General features: G+C 35.6%; 1 protein-coding gene across 1 annotated transcript in view; it reads left to right on the top strand.

Annotated features, from left to right (window-relative positions):
* Erbb4 (erb-b2 receptor tyrosine kinase 4) overlaps positions 1-15,699 on the top strand; it is a 972,219-nt gene extending 956,520 nt beyond the window's left edge. Inside the window, exons 27-29 of the mRNA XM_090354754.1 lie at positions 11,148-11,195; positions 11,938-12,235; positions 15,050-15,699. Coding sequence (XP_090210880.1) covers positions 11,148-11,195; positions 11,938-12,235; positions 15,050-15,495 — 792 coding nt within the window. The 3' untranslated portion in view covers positions 15,496-15,699. The remainder of the gene's footprint in view (positions 1-11,147; positions 11,196-11,937; positions 12,236-15,049) is intronic.
* Positions 15,700-21,922: the final 6,223 nt, after the last annotated feature.

Here is a 21,922-nt window from a genome sequence, read left to right as displayed (position 1 = left end):
ACAATGCCTGTATTTCCTGTTATTCTTAGTTAATAATTTATATTCTCAAGGGATAATGCCAAATTCTGAGTTTCTAATATGTTCCCAGCATTAGGAAATATATAGATGTTTCCAGAAACTGTTGTCTCTCTAGGAATAGAATTTTGAAGTTTTATGGGTATGTGTGAAATATCATTACTTTTATAACCAACGTACAAATGTGGGGAAAAAACATTAACATCTTTACTATTTCAAACCATGTTCTCAAAAATAGTAAATGATACTTAGAGAATAAATATGTGTATTAGGTGAGATATCATAGATAAATTGTCTTGGTTCAATTTCATTTTAGTAGTCCTAATCATGTGGAGATAATATCCACACGATGCATATGAAGGAGAGTTAAATGCCAGCATTATTTTGTTATTATTATTTTTTGCCAATCCTGGGATTTAAATTCAGGGCCTGGGTACTGTCCTTAGACACTTTTGCTTACAGCTAGTGCTCTGCCATTTGAGCTTTTACATCACTTCTGGCTTCTTCTGTGTATATGGTACTGAGGAAACAAACCCAGGGCTTTATGCATGCTAGGCGAACACTCTACCACTAGGCTATGCTCCTGGACCTCTTTTGTTATTATTTTCTTTAAATAGTTGTGCAAATTTTTTTTTTTCAATTCAACATGTCAGTTTGAGTCTAACACATCCTACTCATATCTGAAGAGCTGGAAGGTAGTCTCTGAGACTGTGACCGACAGAACCATTGATAAGTTTATATTTAAGGCATTATTCTGCAGTCTATCCTTTGATTTAATATAGCTGCACTGAATATTTATCATGCCCACTGTTTATTATCAATGACATAATGGTGAATTAAAAAATATCCTCTTATAAATGGATTCATAATCTAATAAAAAGACATGTGAGTGAAATGAATAATTAGAATACAGTTACAAACTCTTTACGTCAGACAAATTATGAGTTGTTGATAAGTATTTCACGAATGAATAATGATATGTGAGCAGGATAATGATCATTTCCATGACTTCAAGAGCATGGAGGAAAAAGAGGTGGGCAGAGAGAGACCTCAGGATAAAAGAGGAAATGGCCTATAATGGACATGGCTGCATACTTTCACTGAATGGAGATTTCTGAGAAAAGAATGAACAGTTGAGGCTGGAGACATTAACCAGCATCATAATGTCTTGAATGTCTGGACACTATGGCTCATCACTGGACTCTTAGCTGAGATCAGAGGGATGGTGGGTGGAGGCCAGGCTGGGCAGGAAAGTATGGACACATAGTAGATGGCTGATAAAAGTACCTCAGTAGAGTGTTCCCTTGTAAAGCTTGGTTTTATCATCAAACCTGTTGACATTTTGTTTACTTATTGGTAGCTATGTGATTTTGAGTGCAGTTACATGTTGTCCTTAGACAACATGGAAGAAATAGAGTATTGCTTGGTCATCTATGGCCTCATTGCAGATTCATTAAGATTATATTTTCTAATTTCAGTTCTAATTTATTCTGTGATTATTTTATTTAAAAACTTGTAAATTATGAACTATTTTAGAAGTTCAAGGACAATTATGATGGCCATGACAGTGACTAATGCAATTGACTTCAGTGGCTAATTATATAAATGAGATTTAAGATATACAGTTTTTCTTTCTTTTTGTAATTTTTAGGAAACTCCAAAGTGGTTAAGAATAGATGCAGGAATGTTTTGTGTGTGAATTTATACACATATATAATCTTATTATATATTATATAATCATATGAAATCAATAATAGATTAATATTACTCTATTGTTGATCTTACATATTTAATAATATGCATATTATACAATCATATGCATATTACACATATATATAATATTCCTCCTTAGATCCCACAAAGTCAGGACTGGAATATTTAAAAAAAAAAAGTGGTAAAGGCTTCTTGGGCTGTGGTTAACAAGTAGTGCTTGGGGAGAACATTTTTCTCTTGGGGTACTACTTCAATCTGATATTCATTTTGGCTCCGATCAGTTGTAAATACCAGGCTGTTTCTGTGAAATATAACTGATGTTTGCTCTGGGCTGATGGGACAGGCATGTGCCGTTTGCTTTGTCAGTAGCTGTTCCTGAGAATCCACAGTACATTATTCACATCAGCTCACAGGAACCAGCTGTCCTAATTCCAGGTGGACTTTGAGAAATCCTTTTCCTTGCAGCAACAGCTGTGCCACCTGGTAGCTTAAAGAGCAGTAGTCAGATGAATGAACCATTGTTACAAATGTACTTGTTATCTGGAAAACAGTTTACATAAACTAGCATAACAAGTTATTTACAGCCAAGTTTGAATTGAAATGATAGGAACGCTGAAAGAAAGGTTTTATCTGTATTTCATTGAATTATTTCCAAACACTGAATAGACTCTACAAGCCAAAATTTTGCAGTTCTATTTCTCATGTTAATTGTTCTACATCCCCTTATCCACAACCTGCACTCTTTGGCATTCTTTTACATTCTCAAATGGAGATTGCTCTCAATCCTGCCATTATTACTTTCACAATGTAAGTAAAACTCCTGGAGCTTGGATTAGTGCTACAGAAAAGACTGAATGCTTTATAGTTACATTATTATTTGTCTTTAAGATAACAGTGAAAAAAAGCATAAAGAAATATTTTTAAGTGGAACTCAACTTTCACCATTCTCCAGTCTTTAAATTTCTAAGGCAATGGCATTCATATTCAGTTTATCTTTTTCTCATTCTTAGTTCAGACATGTTCCATATATGTTTTTGGAATCCCTAGACATTTTCCAATTACATATAGATATAGAGGTAAACACAATCTGCTAAAGTATATTTAAAACTGGTACATAAGTATATGTTGAGTTTTAATAACTGTCTTTTATTGTGAAAGCATGCAAGTAATATACCACTTCTGTATAGAACATACCATGTTTTGTAAATAAAATATCATTCCTAATGAAATCTACTTTTAATTAATCTGCAATGAATAGCATTGGTCTAAAATATTTGATCTTATCAAAGTATTACCTTTGTCTAACAAACTCATGCGTGCTTGAATTAAAGTGGTTGATATTTGTGTTGAAATGAAATCTATTAAACTAATTTTTAGTATATTTATATACTAAAAATATATTTCAACATGAACCAAATGTAATTTTGTATGTTTATGACAAATACTTGCAGTCATAGGATCAGAATAATGTGTTCTTTTTCAAAAAATCCAAAGAAAATACATGTCTATAGCAGATTTTCAATTGCTTATTAAATTTGAAAATGTAAATTATAACAGAATGAACATTAGATGCTGGGTCAGGAGTCTTACTTCTAATCTTCTGACTGGTTATATAGCCCTGAAAACATACTTTCTGGAGTATCAATAACTCCATCTATAAAGTAAAAGCATAAATAAGAAATTTTATTTTAATTGCATTTCTCACTAATCATTGAACATAGTTCTACCTCCCAAGAGAAACACTCATGTACTGCAGATAGATCAAGTGATATTTTGTAGATGTCTCATTTATTCAAAGAAAATGTAAGCCCAGCATCTGGTGGCTCACATTTACAACCCTAGCTACTCAAGAGGCTGAGATCAGTTCAAAGCCAGCCTGGGGAGAAAAGTCTGTGAGACTTATCTACAATTAAATCACAGAAAAAGCCTGAGGTTGTGTTGCAGCTTAAGTGGTAGAACACTAGCCTTGAGCAAAAAGGGACAGCATGCAGGCTCAGAGTTCAAGTCTCAGAACCTGCAAAAAAAAAAAAACCAAAAACAAAGAAAATATAACCAATCCTTTATATGAAACATCCATGGACAACACTCAATCCATATGTCAATTATAGCACCATAAACAAGTGGAGGAGGAAGGACAGAGGAAAGGATAAAAAGAGAAAAGAAGGAAGGAAGGAAGGAAGGAAGGAAGGAAGGAAGGAAGGAAGGAAGGAAGGAAGGAAGGAAGGAAGGAAGGAAGGGAGACAGGGAAGAGAACAGAGGAGGAGGGGAACAGGAAGAAGAAGAAGAATTTATATCTCCACTATGATGACTGTGTGAACAAAGGCAAATAATTCCACTGATCCCCAAATTTTCTCCTCAGTTGAATGGGAGGTATAGCTCTTAATAATGAGCTACCTTGAAAAAATTGTGAGCATAAATAAAATAACCAGGCACTATAAACCCAGCTGCTCAGAAAATTGAGTTTCAGAGGATTATGTTTCAAAGCCATCCTGAGAAGAAGCATCCTTGATACTTGAATGAACCAGCAAAACTCCAGGCTGTAAGTGTGTCTCATGTATTGAGTACCAATAAAATGAGCAAATAAGTTGATCTCAAGGACCTGAGTTCAAGTCACAGTGAGAATAAATAACCCCCTCCAAAAATAGTGCATGGCATGTGATAGATACACAATATTATTCATTTCCATTTTTTAATTTTCTTCAGTATCCTATATTTATTATACAATGGCACAGTCATTATAATTAAGAATTCTAGAATTGCTTTGAGAATAGTAGTCACTGATATATGTATATAATTAGCTCTTAGTCTATATTCTCTATGTATTATATATAATATACATATAAAACATTATTTCTCTCTAATCTGTGAGCTCTATATTGACTTATAGTTATTAATGCAATAACAAACCCATTTTTATTAAAAACACTCTTAACAATGGAAAATATGGGACATATAACAAGGAGTTAAAATTCCAAGATTGGTATAAAATGGATAAAGAATCAGTACCAAGACAGTAGTCCTCCAACTAAATAAGTCATTGACGTTATGTGTATGTATGTGTGCAGAATGAAAAAAAAATTCCTAAGAAAGAAGCATCATACCTCATCAAATACAAGGAAAACATAAGTGAAAAACAAACAGGCATAAGATTTTGTGCAGTGTATATAGGTATAGATACAGATATAGATTATTTATGTCAGTTGCTGAAACATCAGTAAGATTTTTGAAGGGCTTTGTTGCAGTAGAGTAGATATGGACAGATTTTGTTTTGTTCCATTAACCTCATGTGAATTTGTGAAAAAGATGCAGCCATACATCAGGAATTGCACACAGTGTAGAAACATTTCCCATGCTATGGTCTTGTCTGTGGAAATACTAAGCACATATGCCTTGGAAGACCAAAGCTGAGAATCCTGTGTTCTTTGTCAGAGTATCCATCAATAAATTCATGCTAATAGACCACCAATATCTTAAGCACATGCCATCTACTTTTGAAAAAAGAATTGAGGCCCGGCTCATGCCTGTAATCCCAGTTCCTCAGGAGGCTGAAAGTTCAAAGCCAGCCCGGACACAAAAGGACCTGAGGCTCTTATCTCCAACTAACCTCTAGAAAATGGGAAGTGGGGCTTGGCTCAAGGGTAGAGTGGTAGCCTTGAGCTGAAGAGCACAGGGACATCACCCAGGCCAAGTTCAAGCCCCATGACCCCTTCCCCTGCCCCCGAAACAGATAAGAAGATTTAGGGTTGTTCTTGATGTTAGGGTTGTACCCGAACTCCTGGGGCCCCGAAAGAACCACCAGAGGCCGAGGCCAAAGCAAAGGGGCAAGGGTCGTTTTATATTAAGAGTTCGAACCCGGACCTCCGCGTACTTGTTGCCAAGTGATGCTGAGAGGTCCCGAGCAAAGATTTTACACAGCTTTTATAATCATGTACAAACAAGTTACAGCTACAGGCTCATGATTGGATAACATTTAGTTTGACATTTAGTTTGATTCATAAGTATATTTCTGATTGTTTTGGGTGTAGGTGATTAACTGTTGGGTCCTGGTGACCACTGGACACTGTAAACAGGCCAGTTACTGGAATTTATGTACATGAATTGTGTTCCTGGAATAGATGTTTACCATGACCACTGGACCCTAAAGTTTTTTACTTCCCAGAACAAGGTGGGAGCAATATATATGTATTGCTAGCCCTGGGACTTGAAATCAGGACCTTGGCACTGTACTTGAGCTTTCACAAGGCTACCACTCTACCACTTGAACCACATGCCACTTCTGGCATTTTCTGTGTATGTGGTACTAAGAAATGGAACCCAGGGCTCTGTGCAAGCTAGGCAAGCATTCTACCACTAGGCCACACTCCTGGACATAGTCACATATTTAAAAAAAAATCTATTTTGTGAATGAGTTCAATTTTCTCAAGAATGAGATGTCACAATGTTGCAAGAACAGTGCCTGTGACACTGACACATTCACCCTTCAATTAGAAGGCACTGTGGGGCATGATATATTGACAGGTGAAGTGAACACTGTCTTTCATACGTTTGTTGAGACTTGCCTTCTCTGTAACCACTGGCATTTGAGTTCAAGTTAATCATACAATAGTAGAGTGTCAGGACCACAAAATCAAACTCTCTGCTCTCCATCACCCTTACAAATCCTTCCACCAGGAAAAACAAAAACAAAAACCTCCCTGTCACCTGCTGGTTCATAACCCATCTCTTTCTCTGTCTGTCCTGATGGCAGTAAATTCTCTCACCAGCTAAAGGAACACATGCACTGGGGCTGCTTCCTAAAGGAGAGAACAAAGCCTTTTGACTGAGAACTCTGCTTTGTTTTGCTGAGGTCATTCCAGCTCGTTCTGGCAGCTTTGATGATCTTAATTTTTACTCAACCAATTTACTTGCAGCTGTCATTCTTTCCAATAGTACAAATGCCACCCCTCCTGTGTGGAAAATTGAGGGAAAGGAAGGAGAAGAGCTCGTGGTGAACTAAAAACAGAGAAAATAAATAAATAAATGAATGACTAAATAGCCAAGTAAAATCTGGCTTGGCTCTGAAGTACAAAAAGTTATTTTAAAAGACTATAAATTCTGACACAGTGATTAACATGTCATTTAAATATATTTAACCAGCAATTATATCACATTTCCAGCCAGCTAATTGGACTCACAGATGTTCCTTTGGAGCTGCACTGGTCTTCTAAGGGAAAATGAATGAGGTGCTTTTTAGCATGGAAACCAGATAAAAAGAAAAGAAAAAGAAACAGAAACAAAAAAAAAGTATCTAAAGCATCCAGTAACCCTAAAAACAATGAATGCTAAGGGGTTTGCTGAGCAATTTTCTTTTTCCATTTTAATGCTGAGAACAGGGAAGCCATGAAGACACTATTCCTATGATAGTTTTGGCAGCAAGTCGAGATAGAGTTGGCAGCTTGCTGACTGAAAGACTTGTCAAAGCCGGAATGGGACTGTGAAAGCATTCTAATAGGGCATAGCTTCACATGATGTCCTGCAATGGGCCAACTGCAAGAACTTCAGTTATTTTCAATACAATGCCTTTACAATGGAAAGCGTCCTAGCCCCGATAATGAACACACATAATGAACGAGTTCCTGATCCAGAATGATCCATGAGTTACTCCTCTAAGCATTGATCTCCCAAGTGTTATAAACCGCACAATGCACATTCCATGCTGCTCCTTAGCTGAGATTCAAGTTGATCACGGCCCTTTGTGCCACTTTTGCAACGGTGGAGATCAGAGACACATTGGGCATCGCTAGTGCTTGGGAATGCTTTGTCTTCTAATAGTAACCAAGGAAGTAAACTAAATTCACTGCAGCCTCATTTCATTCCTCCTTTTCCTTCTAATCATCTCAGGTATTAGCTGATAGTACAGTGTTGATCCCAACAGGCCCATGGCAATGTCTCTTCTAATACATCATGGTATCCCCACATTTATCAGAGGGAATAGTGCCTTCATTGTTGACCAGGTCTTGAGGATGAGAGTAAGACAAAAATGTGTTTGGTGGTAAAGTGTGGTCAGACAATTGTTACACTTCTTTTACCATTCCACTATTTTATAAATCACTAGACTATATAAAAATTCCTTTCTCAAATTCTATGTACGGGATTTTGTATCTTTATATAAGATAGCAAAATATTACTCTATGTAAGATGATTGGAAAATAGATAAGCATTTGAAAATGTCTTTTTGCATAGTAGCTTTGCCATCTTGATGGCTTGACTTTATTGATTCAGTTTAGCCTATATAATCATTTAATGCTGAATGTCCTTACCAAGTTCATACATACATGTGCATATGTATATATATGCATATATATGTATATATTTAATGATGCTTAAGAGTTAAGACCAATGATAAAAATGAAAGTCTGGATGTTTCATGACTAAGTTAGTTTATTTATTTTTACTTTATTAAAAAATATTGTCAATAGGATAAATGAAGTTCATGCCAGTTGAAATGGATACTTGTGCATAATACCATTTAAAAGGACATAAAGTAATCTGTGCCTAACACACCACCCACTCCTGTACAGTGCATGTTAACTATATCTCTAGAAATGACTTAACTGTCCATCCACTGATGAATGTATAAAAATTATAGGGTACATGCACACAAGGGAACTCTATTTGGTCATAAAAGGAATAAATGTTACTTGCAACAATATGGATGGAATTAAAGATCATTATGTTGAAGAAACTAAGCCAGCAGAGCGAATAGGACTGCGTGATCCATTCTTGTGGATTCTAAATTAGCTGATCCATGAGAGTGGAAGGGTGATCACCAGAGAGATGGACAGTAGAAGACAAGAGATGAGGAACTGCAGCAGGTTGATCAGTGAATACTGAGAGTTAGGTAGAACTGAAATTTCTGGGGTGATATTGAACAGTAGAGCGACTGTAAGTAACAATAATGTATTGTACAATTCAGAAAGCTAAAACCAAGGGTTTTATCTATGTCCAACGAGAAGGAAATGATAAAGCACTTGAGGCTAGGCATGTTTAGCCTGACTTAAACATCACACAGCATATATGTGTCTGTATCAACATGTGATACTCATAAATACCTAATTTTTATATTTCCAAATACCAGCTGAAGAATCAACTTAAAATATATGCACCTTTAAATGTATATGCACATTTTCATGCTACAATTGTCAATGTTGTGATACTACAAAAGGAAATAGGTATTTTCAATGCTAAAGAGACAATTTACATTCTCATTCTAGGGGTTCGGGACAAATCTTGCTCCAATAGAGCAATCTAGTCAAATGAAACTATACTTTAGTTGTTAGTGATTTATGTTCTGTGATTAATTCCCATGGGACCAAATTCTTCTTAGAGATTGTTTTATGAATTTCTAAATTATTTGCACACTAACTTGAGGTTATATTTAGCTATGGTCCAAATAAAAGATGTGGATATCTTTGAAGCCAGCCCAGGCAGGAAAATCCATGAGACTCTTATCTCGAATTTATCACAGAAAAAGCCGGAAGTGGTGCTGTGGCTCAAGTGGCAGTGGGCTTGCGCAAAAGGAGCTTAAGGACTGCACCTAGGCTCAGAGTACAATACCCAGTACTTGTAAAGAAAAGAAAAAGATGTGGGTATCATCTCTGTCCACTTAGAATGTACAGATTGTACATCACATAATCAACTATGTTTGTCTATGTTATTTACTATCTCCAGAGCCTAGAGAAATGACCTCATCCTTGGCACACAGAGAGGAAATTCTCAGTGTATGTAACTAAAAGTGAATGATATACACATGTTTTACTGAGAAACAGGATTGTTTGTCATGCAACCCCTTTCCTAATGCCTAAGCATTAAGAACCCTTGTCCTTAATAACTCATCACATTTTGTGCCTAACCTCATATCTCTCAAAGGTCAGCTGTAAACATTTAGATGTATTCTTCTTCTAAATTCAACTGTGGGTTTGACTGAGCCTAACCTAATAAAAGGAGTGTAAAATGTGTTCTCAGGAAAGAAATTTTTCACTTTTTTTTCTATTTCTGAAGTTTGAAAAATAATGATACCAAAGATAAAATTATGTGTACCTTTATAATAAAGAGAATATAGGGGTCCAACCCATTGCCAAAGTAGTAAAAGATGACTGTAATTTGGTCACAAAATATAGGTCAGACTGATGGAAATATACTCTATCTCCTCCTAAACACATTACTTTTCTTCTAAGAAAAATATGCATGCTAAGATATGAAGCTATTTTGGTAATTTTTCATCTAAAGAAAGAAACTGTCACGGGACACAGTGACTCAGGAGGCTGAGATCTGAGAATCTCAGTTCAAAGCCAGCCCTGGCACTAAAGAACATGAGACTCTTATCTCCAATTAGTCACTAGAAAACAGGAAGTGGCACTGTGGCTCCAGGGGTAGGGCAGTAGCTTTGAGCTGAAGAGCTCAGGGACAGCACCATGACCCACAAAAAAAAAAAAAAAAAAAAAAAAAAAAAAAAAACCCTGTCAGCTGAGTGTACCTATAATCTTAAATTCTCAGGATCAGGATGCTGAGATCCAAGCATTCCAATTCAAAGCTAGCCCTGGAAGAAAAGTTCATGAGACTCATCTCCAAACCATTCCACTTTTGAGCCAAAAAGTTCAACCTCCAGGGCTGGCACAAAATTAATAAGAAAAGAAGAAACTGTCTCTCTTTTACAAGTATCATTATTTAATGCCTTTCTCCAAGCACCCCATGCCTTCAGTTGTTAAAGATTGGTGGCTTGTCTCCTGGTTTTGTATCTTATGTCTGACATGGTAGACGCAATGCATTGTGTAGTTAAAGTTTTCTGGAAAATCTTTTAGTTGTTTTTCAGATCCTCAATAAAATTTTTCCTTTAAATTTCAAAAAAAGAATGCTTATTGTCAATTTATCATTTGATTGATTCAAAAATTTTAATTTTCAATACAATTTTCTTTTCTTTTCTTCTCTTTTTCTTTTCGTTTCTTTTTTTTTCTCTTTTTTTGCCAGTCCTGGCTTGAACTCATGACCTGAGCACTGTCTTTGGGCTTTCTCAAGACTAGAGCTCTACCACAGCACCAATTCCAGCTTTTTCTTCTCTGTACCAAGGAATCGAACCCAGGTCTTCAAGCATGCTAGGCAAGCACTCCACCACTAGGCCAAACTCCCAGGCCCACAATTTTCTTTTTGGCAATTAATAGTAGTTAATATTGAAATCAGAGATTCATTTTCCCTAGAGTCCATGAACAAGCTTGATAGTGAGAATGCACACCCTTTTACTGTTTAGGAAAATTCACTGTTGTGCATGTTTCCACTTAGCCTCACATGACTCATATGCCTTTCTTTTACTTTTTCTTTTTTTTTAACTTTCCATTCATGTTGCCACTTGTTATATCCATCATTCCATTTTTCTTTTCTATTAGAGTGAAATTGGACACAGCCCTCCTCCTGCCTACACCCCCATGTTGGGAGTAAGTATTTCACAATCAACCTTCATATTTAGGATTTTTGGTCTTTGCTTACCATATTTCTTCTCTCATCTCCCATAATTTCTTCTTTTTTGCCTTTGCCAACAGTGTGTTTACTATAGATTGTGTAGTTGCCTTTGATCTCAGCAAATAACCCAAAACCCAAAGATACCATGCTTCAAAAATAGCTTTCAATTTTTGTTTAAGAGATTTCTTTGGGCTTGCCAATAATGTTTTTAGGACAGGAGATGAATTTCTCTGTCAAGATCATAGGTCACATGCCAAAAGCCAGAATCTCAGTGACTGTTCTCTAGTTAGATACTGGAGACTCAGTAACCACTCAGAGCAACCTCTGAATAGAAGGAAAGGAAACATCACTATTCACAAAGTATCTCCTATTAATGCCATTTGTCATGTTGAGTTTTATAAGAAATGCAAATACTTGTGATAAGCATTGCATTTGATTCAATTCTAGTTGTTTAGGAAATTTAAAAATTATATATATATATAGATAGATAGATAGATAAACATATATATTTTCCCTTGTAAGAAAAATTCGAATTTTGAAAGTTTTTAGTTGTTAGCTCAATGCATCAACGCCTAGGAAAGTAAAAGTTACTAAGTAACTAAGTATTATGACTTTCCTCAGAAAGACAGGCTCTGATACCTTTTGGAGTAGTAGCATTCATTTTCACAACTATTCCTAACAATGACTTCTTTCTAAATGTGTCTCTACTGTTAACAGAACCAGTTTGTGTATCGAGATGGGGGCTTCGCCACAGAACAAGGCATGCCTGTGCCCTACAGAGCCACGACCAGCACCATCCCAGAAGCTCCAGTTGCCCAGGGTGCAACCGCTGAGATTTTTGATGACTCCTGCTGTAATGGTACCCTGAGAAAACCAGTGACACCCCATGTCCATGAGGACAGCAGCACCCAGAGGTACAGCGCTGACCCAACAGTGTTTGCCCCAGAACGGACCCCCCGAGGAGAGCTGGATGAAGAAGGATACATGACTCCTATGCGAGACAAACCCAAACAAGGTACACACTGGCTGTTCTGATGTGCTAGCATTCAGAGTGCATTTCCATCAAAATGAGCAAGACGGAGAGGGAAATTTTCCAGCCAGCAGGACAATGGAATGTTTGTGGCTCAGGCTTACTGCTATCTGGGGTGTCATTCTTGATCTACATTCCCTATGTGCTTGTTAGATATTACGATCTCAGATCCCACTTGAAAATGAATCTTGATTAAAAAAAAAAAAAACAAGGACCTCAGATGATCAGAATTCATTAACCTAAACAGATTGTTGTGCTGGGCTTATCATGGAGATGCTAAATTCTGATGCTGCTGGCAAGAGCATCTGAAGCTTTTCATAGCACCAGTAAAATATTTGGTTTATTTTTTAATGATGTCGTTTAAATAACCTAGTGTATCATGAAAATTATTTGTATGATACTTCTCCAAATTAATCTTGATCCCATACAGGATCAAGTCTAGAAAGTAAGTTTTAGTTTTACAAATCCTAGCAATGTTGTCACAAAAGTTGGTCCTCGAAATAAATGTGGAATGTGAAAACTAAGTAGCATTTTAATTTTGAAGGCTAACCCTATCTCAAAATAAAGATGAATGAATGTTATTAAAAACTGATCATGTCTCTAAATCTTACTGTCAATAACAGGCTATATTTTAAGATCTCTGTATGGGCCTACTGTCTCCTTTTTACATAGTTATGATCATTTTCACAAAATACAATTCAGTTGTAGTAGAAAAAAGACCACATAATGAATAGTTTGATATACATAATAGTCCAGTTAGAGCCACCAGTGTAGGTTTAATGAAGGCTATACAGAGGTCCTCAAAATAGAATCCTCTCTGGGAAGATTACTCCCTCAACTCCAAATTCACTCCTATGGATTCAGACATTTATAAATGCATGAAGGAACGGTGATATCAGGGCTTCCTAGAGAAAAACTATACATTCTGAATACTGAGATATAAGTTTCTATAGACGGTACTTTGAGAATAACCTTGTCTTAAGGGAGAATTTTAGCATAAACATTCCTATGCTTTTAATTAAATGGTTTTAAGACTGATAAAAAAAATCCTGCAACTCTCATGAATTCTTTCATGTTTTCTCAAATTATGACATATTAATCACTGTAAAGTTTACCCCACTTCTGTAAGGGCAATAAAAAAAAGCAGGGTAATATATAATTATGTAAGAGGAAATAAAATTTTAGTATGAAGCTCTAAAAATATAAGATGTGTACTTTCTTTTTCATAGGATTGTTATAAGGTTGAAGTGATAGCACCTTGTAAATGAATAGAATGCAGTTCATACATAGATTGATGAAATATTCACGATTGTCTTTCACCTAAAATAATACTAATTACTAAATTATGTTCAATACATCTGTGCATAGGGAAATAGATGTGGTTTGCTGGGAGCTCTCCCTCTACATGTTGGATTAATAGGAAATAGAAGCCCAATGTTTATGACTCACACCTGTAATCCTAGCTACTCAGGAGGCTGAGACCTTAGGATCAAAGTTCAAAGGCAGCCCAGCCAAGAAAGTCTGCGATACTCTTTTCTCCTATTAATCTCCAAAAACTGGAAGTGGAGCTGTGGCTCAACTGGTAGAACACTAGCTTTAAAAAAAAAACCATAAACAAACAAACAAAAAGATCAGGGAGGGTGCCTAAGACATGACAGAGAGTTCAAGACTCAAGACTGATGTATGTGAATTAATGCACCTTCAATCTGGCAAATATCATGTAACCCTTTTATTAATTACAATAAAAAATATTTTAAAAAAGACTCAAGACTGGCACACGCAACAGGAGTACAAGCACAAAAGAATAGAAATTTTACTTTTCAATGCTAATTTTTCTACAAACAATTAGTAGCCTCTCCATGCCTAGAATTCAGAATAAGAACACCTTAATTTTTTATGTGTGTAATAAAAAGGAAGACAAGAGAGAGTCTAGTATGCATGCGTTTATTTGTCTTCATCCTTCTTGGTACAAATATGGAGATAGAAATAAGGCTGAAGGAAGCTGGGAAAATTATGGGAATAAGTTTTATTTAAGACCATACATATACCCCAAATAAAAGTATTCCCTTGAGCAATGAATCAATTTTAATTGAAAATAGGTGCTAGCTAACTATGATTTAAAATAATTATTTCCTGTTTTGTGACTCTAGGCATTAAAAATGAGGGTTGTAATGAAAATTTATTCTTAAGCAGGTATATATTCAACAGAAAGCAACTCAACTAGAGGTGCGTAAGATATCTCTTAGATTTGTTTTCCTCACTGCCTTGTTTTCTTTGTGCCAAGTTCCCCAGGGAGCAGCTCAAATCAACTCCTTGTCACCTGTGCTGGCACTCATGGAAAACTAGATAGACTAAAAACTTTGCTTCTCTCTTCATCTCTTCATTCTATACTAGAATCCTTGGTTTTTCAATACTGTTCATGAAAAATTAAATTCCTCTATAGCTAAATTACTGGCTTTTAGGAAGCAATAGTGTTTACAGATATGGAGAAGGGACAAATGCTGTGAAAACCATCTAGAAGATAGAAATTCAAATGCTGGCTTTGTAAGTGTCCTTGTCAGTTTAGTTATGAGTATTATTTTAAAATAATGCCTACTCTTTTTCATAGGCAGTAGTAATCTAAAAAGGCAAAGGCAGGGAGATGGTAGGGGGAGTTGTTGAGAACTTATGAAAACAAATATGTGGTGTTCTTGTTTCTGATAAAGAAGTTAATCATTGTGTGTATTACTTTGGTCTGCCTGACATTTTTCTGAATGGGGATGTCAGCTGAATTTTTTATTCTTATTATTATTCCTTCAGAATATCTGAATCCTGTGGAGGAGAATCCTTTTGTTTCCAGGAGAAAAAATGGAGACCTTCAAGCTCTGGATAACCCCGAATATCACAATGCTTCCAATGGTCCCCCGAAGGCAGAGGATGAATATGTGAATGAGCCCCTGTACCTCAACACCTTCGCCAACACCTTGGGGAATGCCGAGTATCTGAAGAACAACGTACTGTCTGTGCCAGAGAAGGCCAAGAAAGCATTTGACAACCCTGACTACTGGAACCACAGCCTGCCACCTCGCAGCACCCTTCAGCACCCAGACTACCTGCAGGAGTACAGCACAAAATATTTTTATAGACAGAATGGACGGATCCGGCCTATTGTGGCAGAGAATCCTGAATACCTCTCTGAGTTCTCGCTAAAGCCAGGCACTGTGCTGCCTCCTCCACCCTACAGACACCGAAACACTGTGGTGTAAGCTTAGCTTTGGTTAGAAAGTGGAGAAAGACCATCCCAGTCCATTTTCCCATCCCCCTCTCTGTCTCTGGTGGTCTTCCCTCTATTTCCCAAGGCCAGTAGTTTTTGATGCTTCCCTATGGAAGATGTAGAGATACAAGGAAAGTAATACGCTTACCAAACTTGACATTGAAAGGAAGGACTGAAAGGAAAACAAAAACAAAAACAAAAACAAAAAACACAGGAGGAGTCACACTGTTGTCTTCATTTCTCTGCATGGGTTGGCCAAGAGCATAGATTAGCTAGAGACGGAGGCAATACTGCCTGCTGTCCTTTCCTTTCTCCTTTCTTGTCTTCTTTTCATTCTTTTTCTATTTTTTTTTCTTAACACAAGTAATTGAAACATCATTCTCTCTGTTCTTAACTACAGTAATTGATGTGTGCATGTTCAGCATCCTGGAAATTATAACAGTTTCTACTAGGAAAAAAAATAAAAAGAGACAACCATTTGGATACCATGTGATAGTAACTCTGAGATGGAGAATCCAGTTTCTTTTCCCAGTAGTTTCTGTCCTGGCAATTAAGAACAGCCAGTGCAAGTTCATAATTTTGAATCTTTATCAAAGTTTTTAAGTAGTAATTATGTTTTGAAGGCTTTTTTTTAAATGTAGTTTTTCTTTGACTTGTCCCTTGATATTAATTTCTGCCCTAGTTCATCTTAAGTCCCTATTGTACAGATATTTACGTAAAAGCTTCTTAAACCGAATTTAAATCTAGTAAATGTTCATTATGGTGAAAAGCCACTATTTTAAATTATCTACTACATAAACTTATAAGGGAAGGCTAAGACACTAGTCAGATGCAACATCATCTCTAATTTTCATGTCTCATTCTGTTTTGGATATTCTTTTCCTCATTCTTTACACATGTCAATGCTTTCTTTTTCTACATAAATGACAGTTCTTGATAGGCAGTTGGTAATCTTAAGAGTAGATGGGAAACAAAGAGTTCAATGTGGTTCATAGAAACTACTGACACTTTCAGGGATGTCCAACGGGGAAATCGATGAACTGGAATTTTAAAAACACTGGATTGGGTATATCTACCTGGCAAAGACTCAGAAATGTAGTTTGCACTTAAGCTATAATTTTTTTTTGTTCTTTTATCTGAACTCCATTTTGGATTTTGAAAGAAGCAATATGGAAGCAACCAGCAAAGTAACTGATTTAAGTACTTTTTTAAGAAGAGCTAAGATGAAGACAGACTGTGGAAATGCTAAACCAAACAGTACCCAGGGATTATGATAAGAAAGCCAGCACATTCTCTACACATAGTATTATAGTATCATATTTTGCTACGTGGTAAAATCTGTTTGGTTTGAATAGTCCAGATGAAGCAATACAAGTTAAAGATTAGCTTGAATTCCATGGAATTTCTATATGAAACTGTTTGTGGAGTAGAAGTTAATTCTTTGCACACGAGTTGGTACAAATAAAAACAAAACCCACAAATATTCAAAGCTTATCAATAGCTTTTTGAGTAATCATCTGTACATAAATGTGAAAACTATTCTCATCCAAATTGCTTTAGTATCCAACACTCTTATCTTTTGAAACTTTATATAATGACACTTTCATCCTATAATTTACCTTGTTTCGCCAATGATCTTTATGCCTTTTATGTTTAAAGAATACCTACCAAGTTCAGATGAGCAATGAGAACAAATGTTTAAGGCTGTGTCAATACTAAAACAAAGCCTTCACCTCAGTAATTAGGAAAACTGGACCTACATCTCTTTTCTACAGAAATCTGCTCCAGTACCATTTAGTTTTTAAATACTATTTCTTTCTAATATTAACATATTGGGACCAAGTTAGATCAATAGCTTAAAATAGAGTAGATTAAAAACTGCCATGAATGAAGTCCAGATAATTCAAAGGAAACAGATGTTCAAGGAAATACATGTTTCTATCCCTTTTCCATCCATATATCAAAACTCAATTTATTCAACTGATATTTTTATAGAGTCTCTCTAAAAGAACTGTATTATGTGAAGAAATGGCAGATAAATAGAACATCATCCCAAGCTTTAAAAATTGACAATTTAAGAGATGTATTTGGAATGACAATTTAATTTCCCCATGAGTTCAAGAAATAAATCTAGCTTTTGAGTAGGTTTCAAGGGACAATTCCTTTTAGTAAAAAGATCTCCTGTGAATTCAAATGGGTCATGAAATAAACATCCTTCAAGGTACCAAAATTGATAAACAAGATAATATCAATGTGTTCATCCTAACACCAACTGGTCTAAGACATTGCGTCACTGGCCACTTGTCCTATGTAGATTCCAATTGCATCATTAAGTAAGAGCAGCTGATAGTGAATGGACAAAATCCTTGGAATTGCTGGGGTCAATCTGTTCTTAAGCAATTTGAAGTGAAGCAAGTTGAAAGAGTTGGGTAGTTTGGTAGTAGAAGGAAGGAGAGGGGCTTTGAAATATCTCCTAATGTAGCTCAACCATGAACTTCTCAACAATAAAACTAATACCCCAGAGTGCTCTTATTCAGGGGAGTTTAGAACAAAAGAAAACTTCATATCTGTACTTAGAAGTTGAAAAGAAGTCTCTCTTTCTCACCAATCTGCATCCAATCATCCTGACAGCACCTTTTTGAACTATATTGACTTTTTATTTTCATTTTCAATATATAGTTCCTGCTGAGATATCAAAAACACACCACTTACTTTGGATAAGGAAAAAATAAATAATCTTTAACTGTTGATTTAATAGTAATGTACATAGAAAATATCCTTAAAGAGGCAGGATTTACATAATGCAAACTCCCTTTAATATCTAATTTAAATTACAATTTAAAATTGACACAAATGACTCAATAGCACCACTTTATCTCTCCTTATGAATTATATCTGTGGTGTATATGTGATTTCAATTATTTTGTAGTTTCTTCTTTTTTATTTTTGTCCAATAGGAAAGCTCTGTGTGTGTATGTGAGTAGTACATGTATGTTGTACATGTGTGTAGTACAGAACTCAAGGCCTGAACATTGTCCTGAGCATTGTCCTGAGCATTTTTTTTATCTCAAGACTGAAGTTCTAACACTTGGGCCATAGATATACTTCTTTTTGTTGGATGTTAAGTAAAGATAAGGGTTTTACAAAATTTTATTCTTGGGGTGTTTGAAACAAGGATCCTGAGATCCCAGACCCCTAAATAGCGAGGATTAGAGGACTGAGCCATTGGCACATGGCAGGAAAATGTTGAGAGTAAATTAGAGGGCAGAAAATAAAAGTTTCATTTGCTTCACAGAATCAGTATACTAAAGTTCTAAAATGCCAAATGAAGCTTATAAATGACTGTGGAAAATCAAATCCCAGAAGCCAATGATACAAGCAGAAAGATACAGAATCGATCATGTATGTTTAACCAATGCATGTTCAGTTAATATTAAGCTGACTGTAATTTTAAATCACCAGTTATCATTATTTATACATATCATCTTGAATATTTTCAGGAGGAGAGAAGCTGTAAAGCTAAACGATTGCTTAAAGAATTTTTTTAACCTAAGAAAAATATCTTCAAAACCAAGGTATATTCAGAACTCAAAGGATTGCTTAGATTACTGAGCAGCACATGTAAGGATGAGGCCTTTCTTCTTGAAAAAAACGTGCAGAACGACGCCAATTTCAAATTCTGTTAACATACACACACAAACTAAATGTGAGAGACTTACTAAATAGGCAACTTGCTTCATAGATCAGGAAAAAGGACTCAGTAACTATAATTTGATGAGACAAACAGTGTTTCTCTAAATGTCATAATGTGTGCCAATGTTTTCAGAGGTTGGTACGTATCTTAAATACAAAGGAAACATTAGTCAAAGCACTGTGAGTCTTTGCTGCTAAATGAAGCTGAAGAAATGATCAATATACTTCCTGAAGTGTCAAAAATGGAAAGAAGTTGTTTAAGCCTGACAGTAAATGTTGTAAATATAAGGGTTCTTTTTTTTTAGAGCTTTCTAAGCTATATTTAAAACCTTGAATTATTCATCCATCTGTAATTGTTGATTATTTAACTAGTATTCATAGCTCATAAGGTAATAGAAAAGGTGATCCTGAAAGCATGTGTTAAGACTGGACACAACATGATAATGATGTAAGATGTAGGTTTAGTGAGATTAAATGATGTTATTATTATTCAGTACAGCCAACTAGAAAACTAACCATAATTACAATGTAATAAAATAAAATTCAGGATAAGAAAACATATGATGGATTTTTTCATAGTTAAGATAGTAAGTTTGTCATTTAAATTTTTTACTGTTGGCTTCAATTGTGAAAACTTTCTTTGAAGCAGTAATTTTTTTCTCATTCTCTTAAAAACCATCAGTTTTTAAAAGTACTCATTGTAAAGTTCTCTCTATTTTTCCATTTGTTTTGTGAACACTACTTTATAGCTGCATGTCATTTTAAGTGCTCTTCATAGATGACATAAAAAAGTGACAACATTCTATAACAATATGCACAAAGAAAGAAAATTAATGGCATCGTTTAGGAAGGAAACAAAATCTATTTAATTTGTGACTTGTCCATTCTTTACCCACAGTGTCCTCTTGTCTTTAAAGTCAATAAAGGATCAATTAACATTGTTCTGATAAATAAATCCTAACCCCAGTCTTTTAAACCATAGTATTACAGTTCTTTTGAACTCTACTTTTCAGTTTTGAACTATCAGTGGGAAAATAGACATCTGAGTGTATGAGCATCTACTTACTGGAAAGCCAAGTAGACCAACTTCTACCATATGTTCCATGGGCAGTAAATTTTGCTATGTATGTGGACTTTGCTGTCTACCACTCTGAAGGACAGCCTTGTACACAATAGAGACACAGACTGTTGCCTGCCATTTGTTTAAGAGCAAACAACATTACCCAGCTGTTGATAAGACATAATTTTACAAGATAATTATCAGTATAGATAGACCTTATGCTTCCTAATATTATAATACTAAGACCAGCTTTCATATTTTGGGATAAAACTAATGTTATTTTTCTGATCCCAGAGATGCTTTCGTCAAAGGAGAACTTTGCCAGTAGCAAACACAAAACTGCTGCTGGCACTGTGTCAGGCTGTGAGCCCTTAGGGGTTTATGAAGAAATCTCCAACACAATGGCCAATTTGTTCTTGGATGAAAAGAAAAGCTCTTTACAAGAATAGAAACACCCTCAATTCAAGTCCCACTGACTTTGGACAGGGGCAAAAATGTAGGCTATGTCACTGATTTCTGATTAGATGATGTTTGATCATATAGAAAAAAAAAACCTCTACAATTCCAATTTCTTGAGTGTATTCAAAGGCCTCCCTTGAAAAAATATGCTTTGAAAGGTCAGCTTTCCAAATTAGTGATGACCTTGTTAGGAAATAGAAAATTTATTTCTTTCTGAATTTTGAGGAAACCCCCACTCTTACCTATGTTCTCATTAGTTCAACAACCCTCTGTTATTTTTTTTTTTAACTTTCTTCTCCCTGATTCAAGGTTGCTCTCCTGACCCTATCCTTCTTGTATGCCATGGTGTATCTATAAGAATCCATTCTGAAATACTGAACTAGTCTCTGCCTTTAAATGCCTGTTTTTTTCCATGGAAGACTCCAAGTAGTTTGGTCATTGTTTCAGTTACTTCTCAAATAAATGATTGCACAGAGAATGCTTATTTTAGGAGATTAACATTGTTTTGCTATAAATACCAATTATGTTGCTATGTTCTCATGTGTACGAAGCTGAGATGCATTGTCCCTGGGATGAATCTTGAAAGTCCCATGTGTGTGCATCTTTTAGAGCTCAGATTTAATTTTTCCTTAAAGACTAATATATACAATCGAGAAGTTATGTTTTGCCAGTGAATTAACTTATTTACTTAATTCATTGTGTTTTGTTCCTAATTGCAAATATTTCACAGCTACTGTATAATTTTCCACAGATAATCACATAATTTAAAGGTAAAGATGGTTCAGCTTTGACAACTTCCTCTGACTTTTTTCTCAGATCCTTCATCCATCTCACAAATGTATAATCAGTGCCATGTTACTGTAATGATAATCCACTTTGTCTTATGGAATGTCATTCTTCCTCTGCTTCTGCTCACTCATGAAGGAAATTTTTCTTTCGGTGTCCTAGTAATACTTCCTCCACGTCATAGAGGTGGACCTATTTGTACAAATACCCTAAAGTAGGAAAACGAAGTTTCATACCTGTAGGCAATAGTTTTGCTTGTCTAAACCACTTTGCCTTTCTTGCTATTTTTATCCCCTAATGTGTACAAGTTTCTTTCAGGCTGGAAGCCCTTCTGAAGGAAAGCAATTGGTTCTTCCTGTGTACTGACACAAACCTAGTTTTCAAGTATCATTTGCAGATTTTCTTCTTTTTTTCTTCAGTT

This window comes from Megascapheus bottae, chromosome 21 (assembly GCF_031878675.1).
Source record: "Megascapheus bottae isolate mThoBot1 chromosome 21, mThoBot2.hap1, whole genome shotgun sequence".
NCBI lineage: Eukaryota > Metazoa > Chordata > Mammalia > Rodentia > Geomyidae > Megascapheus > Megascapheus bottae.
Note: the sequence above shows the minus strand (reverse complement) of the source record. Positions and strands in the feature narration are given on the sequence as shown.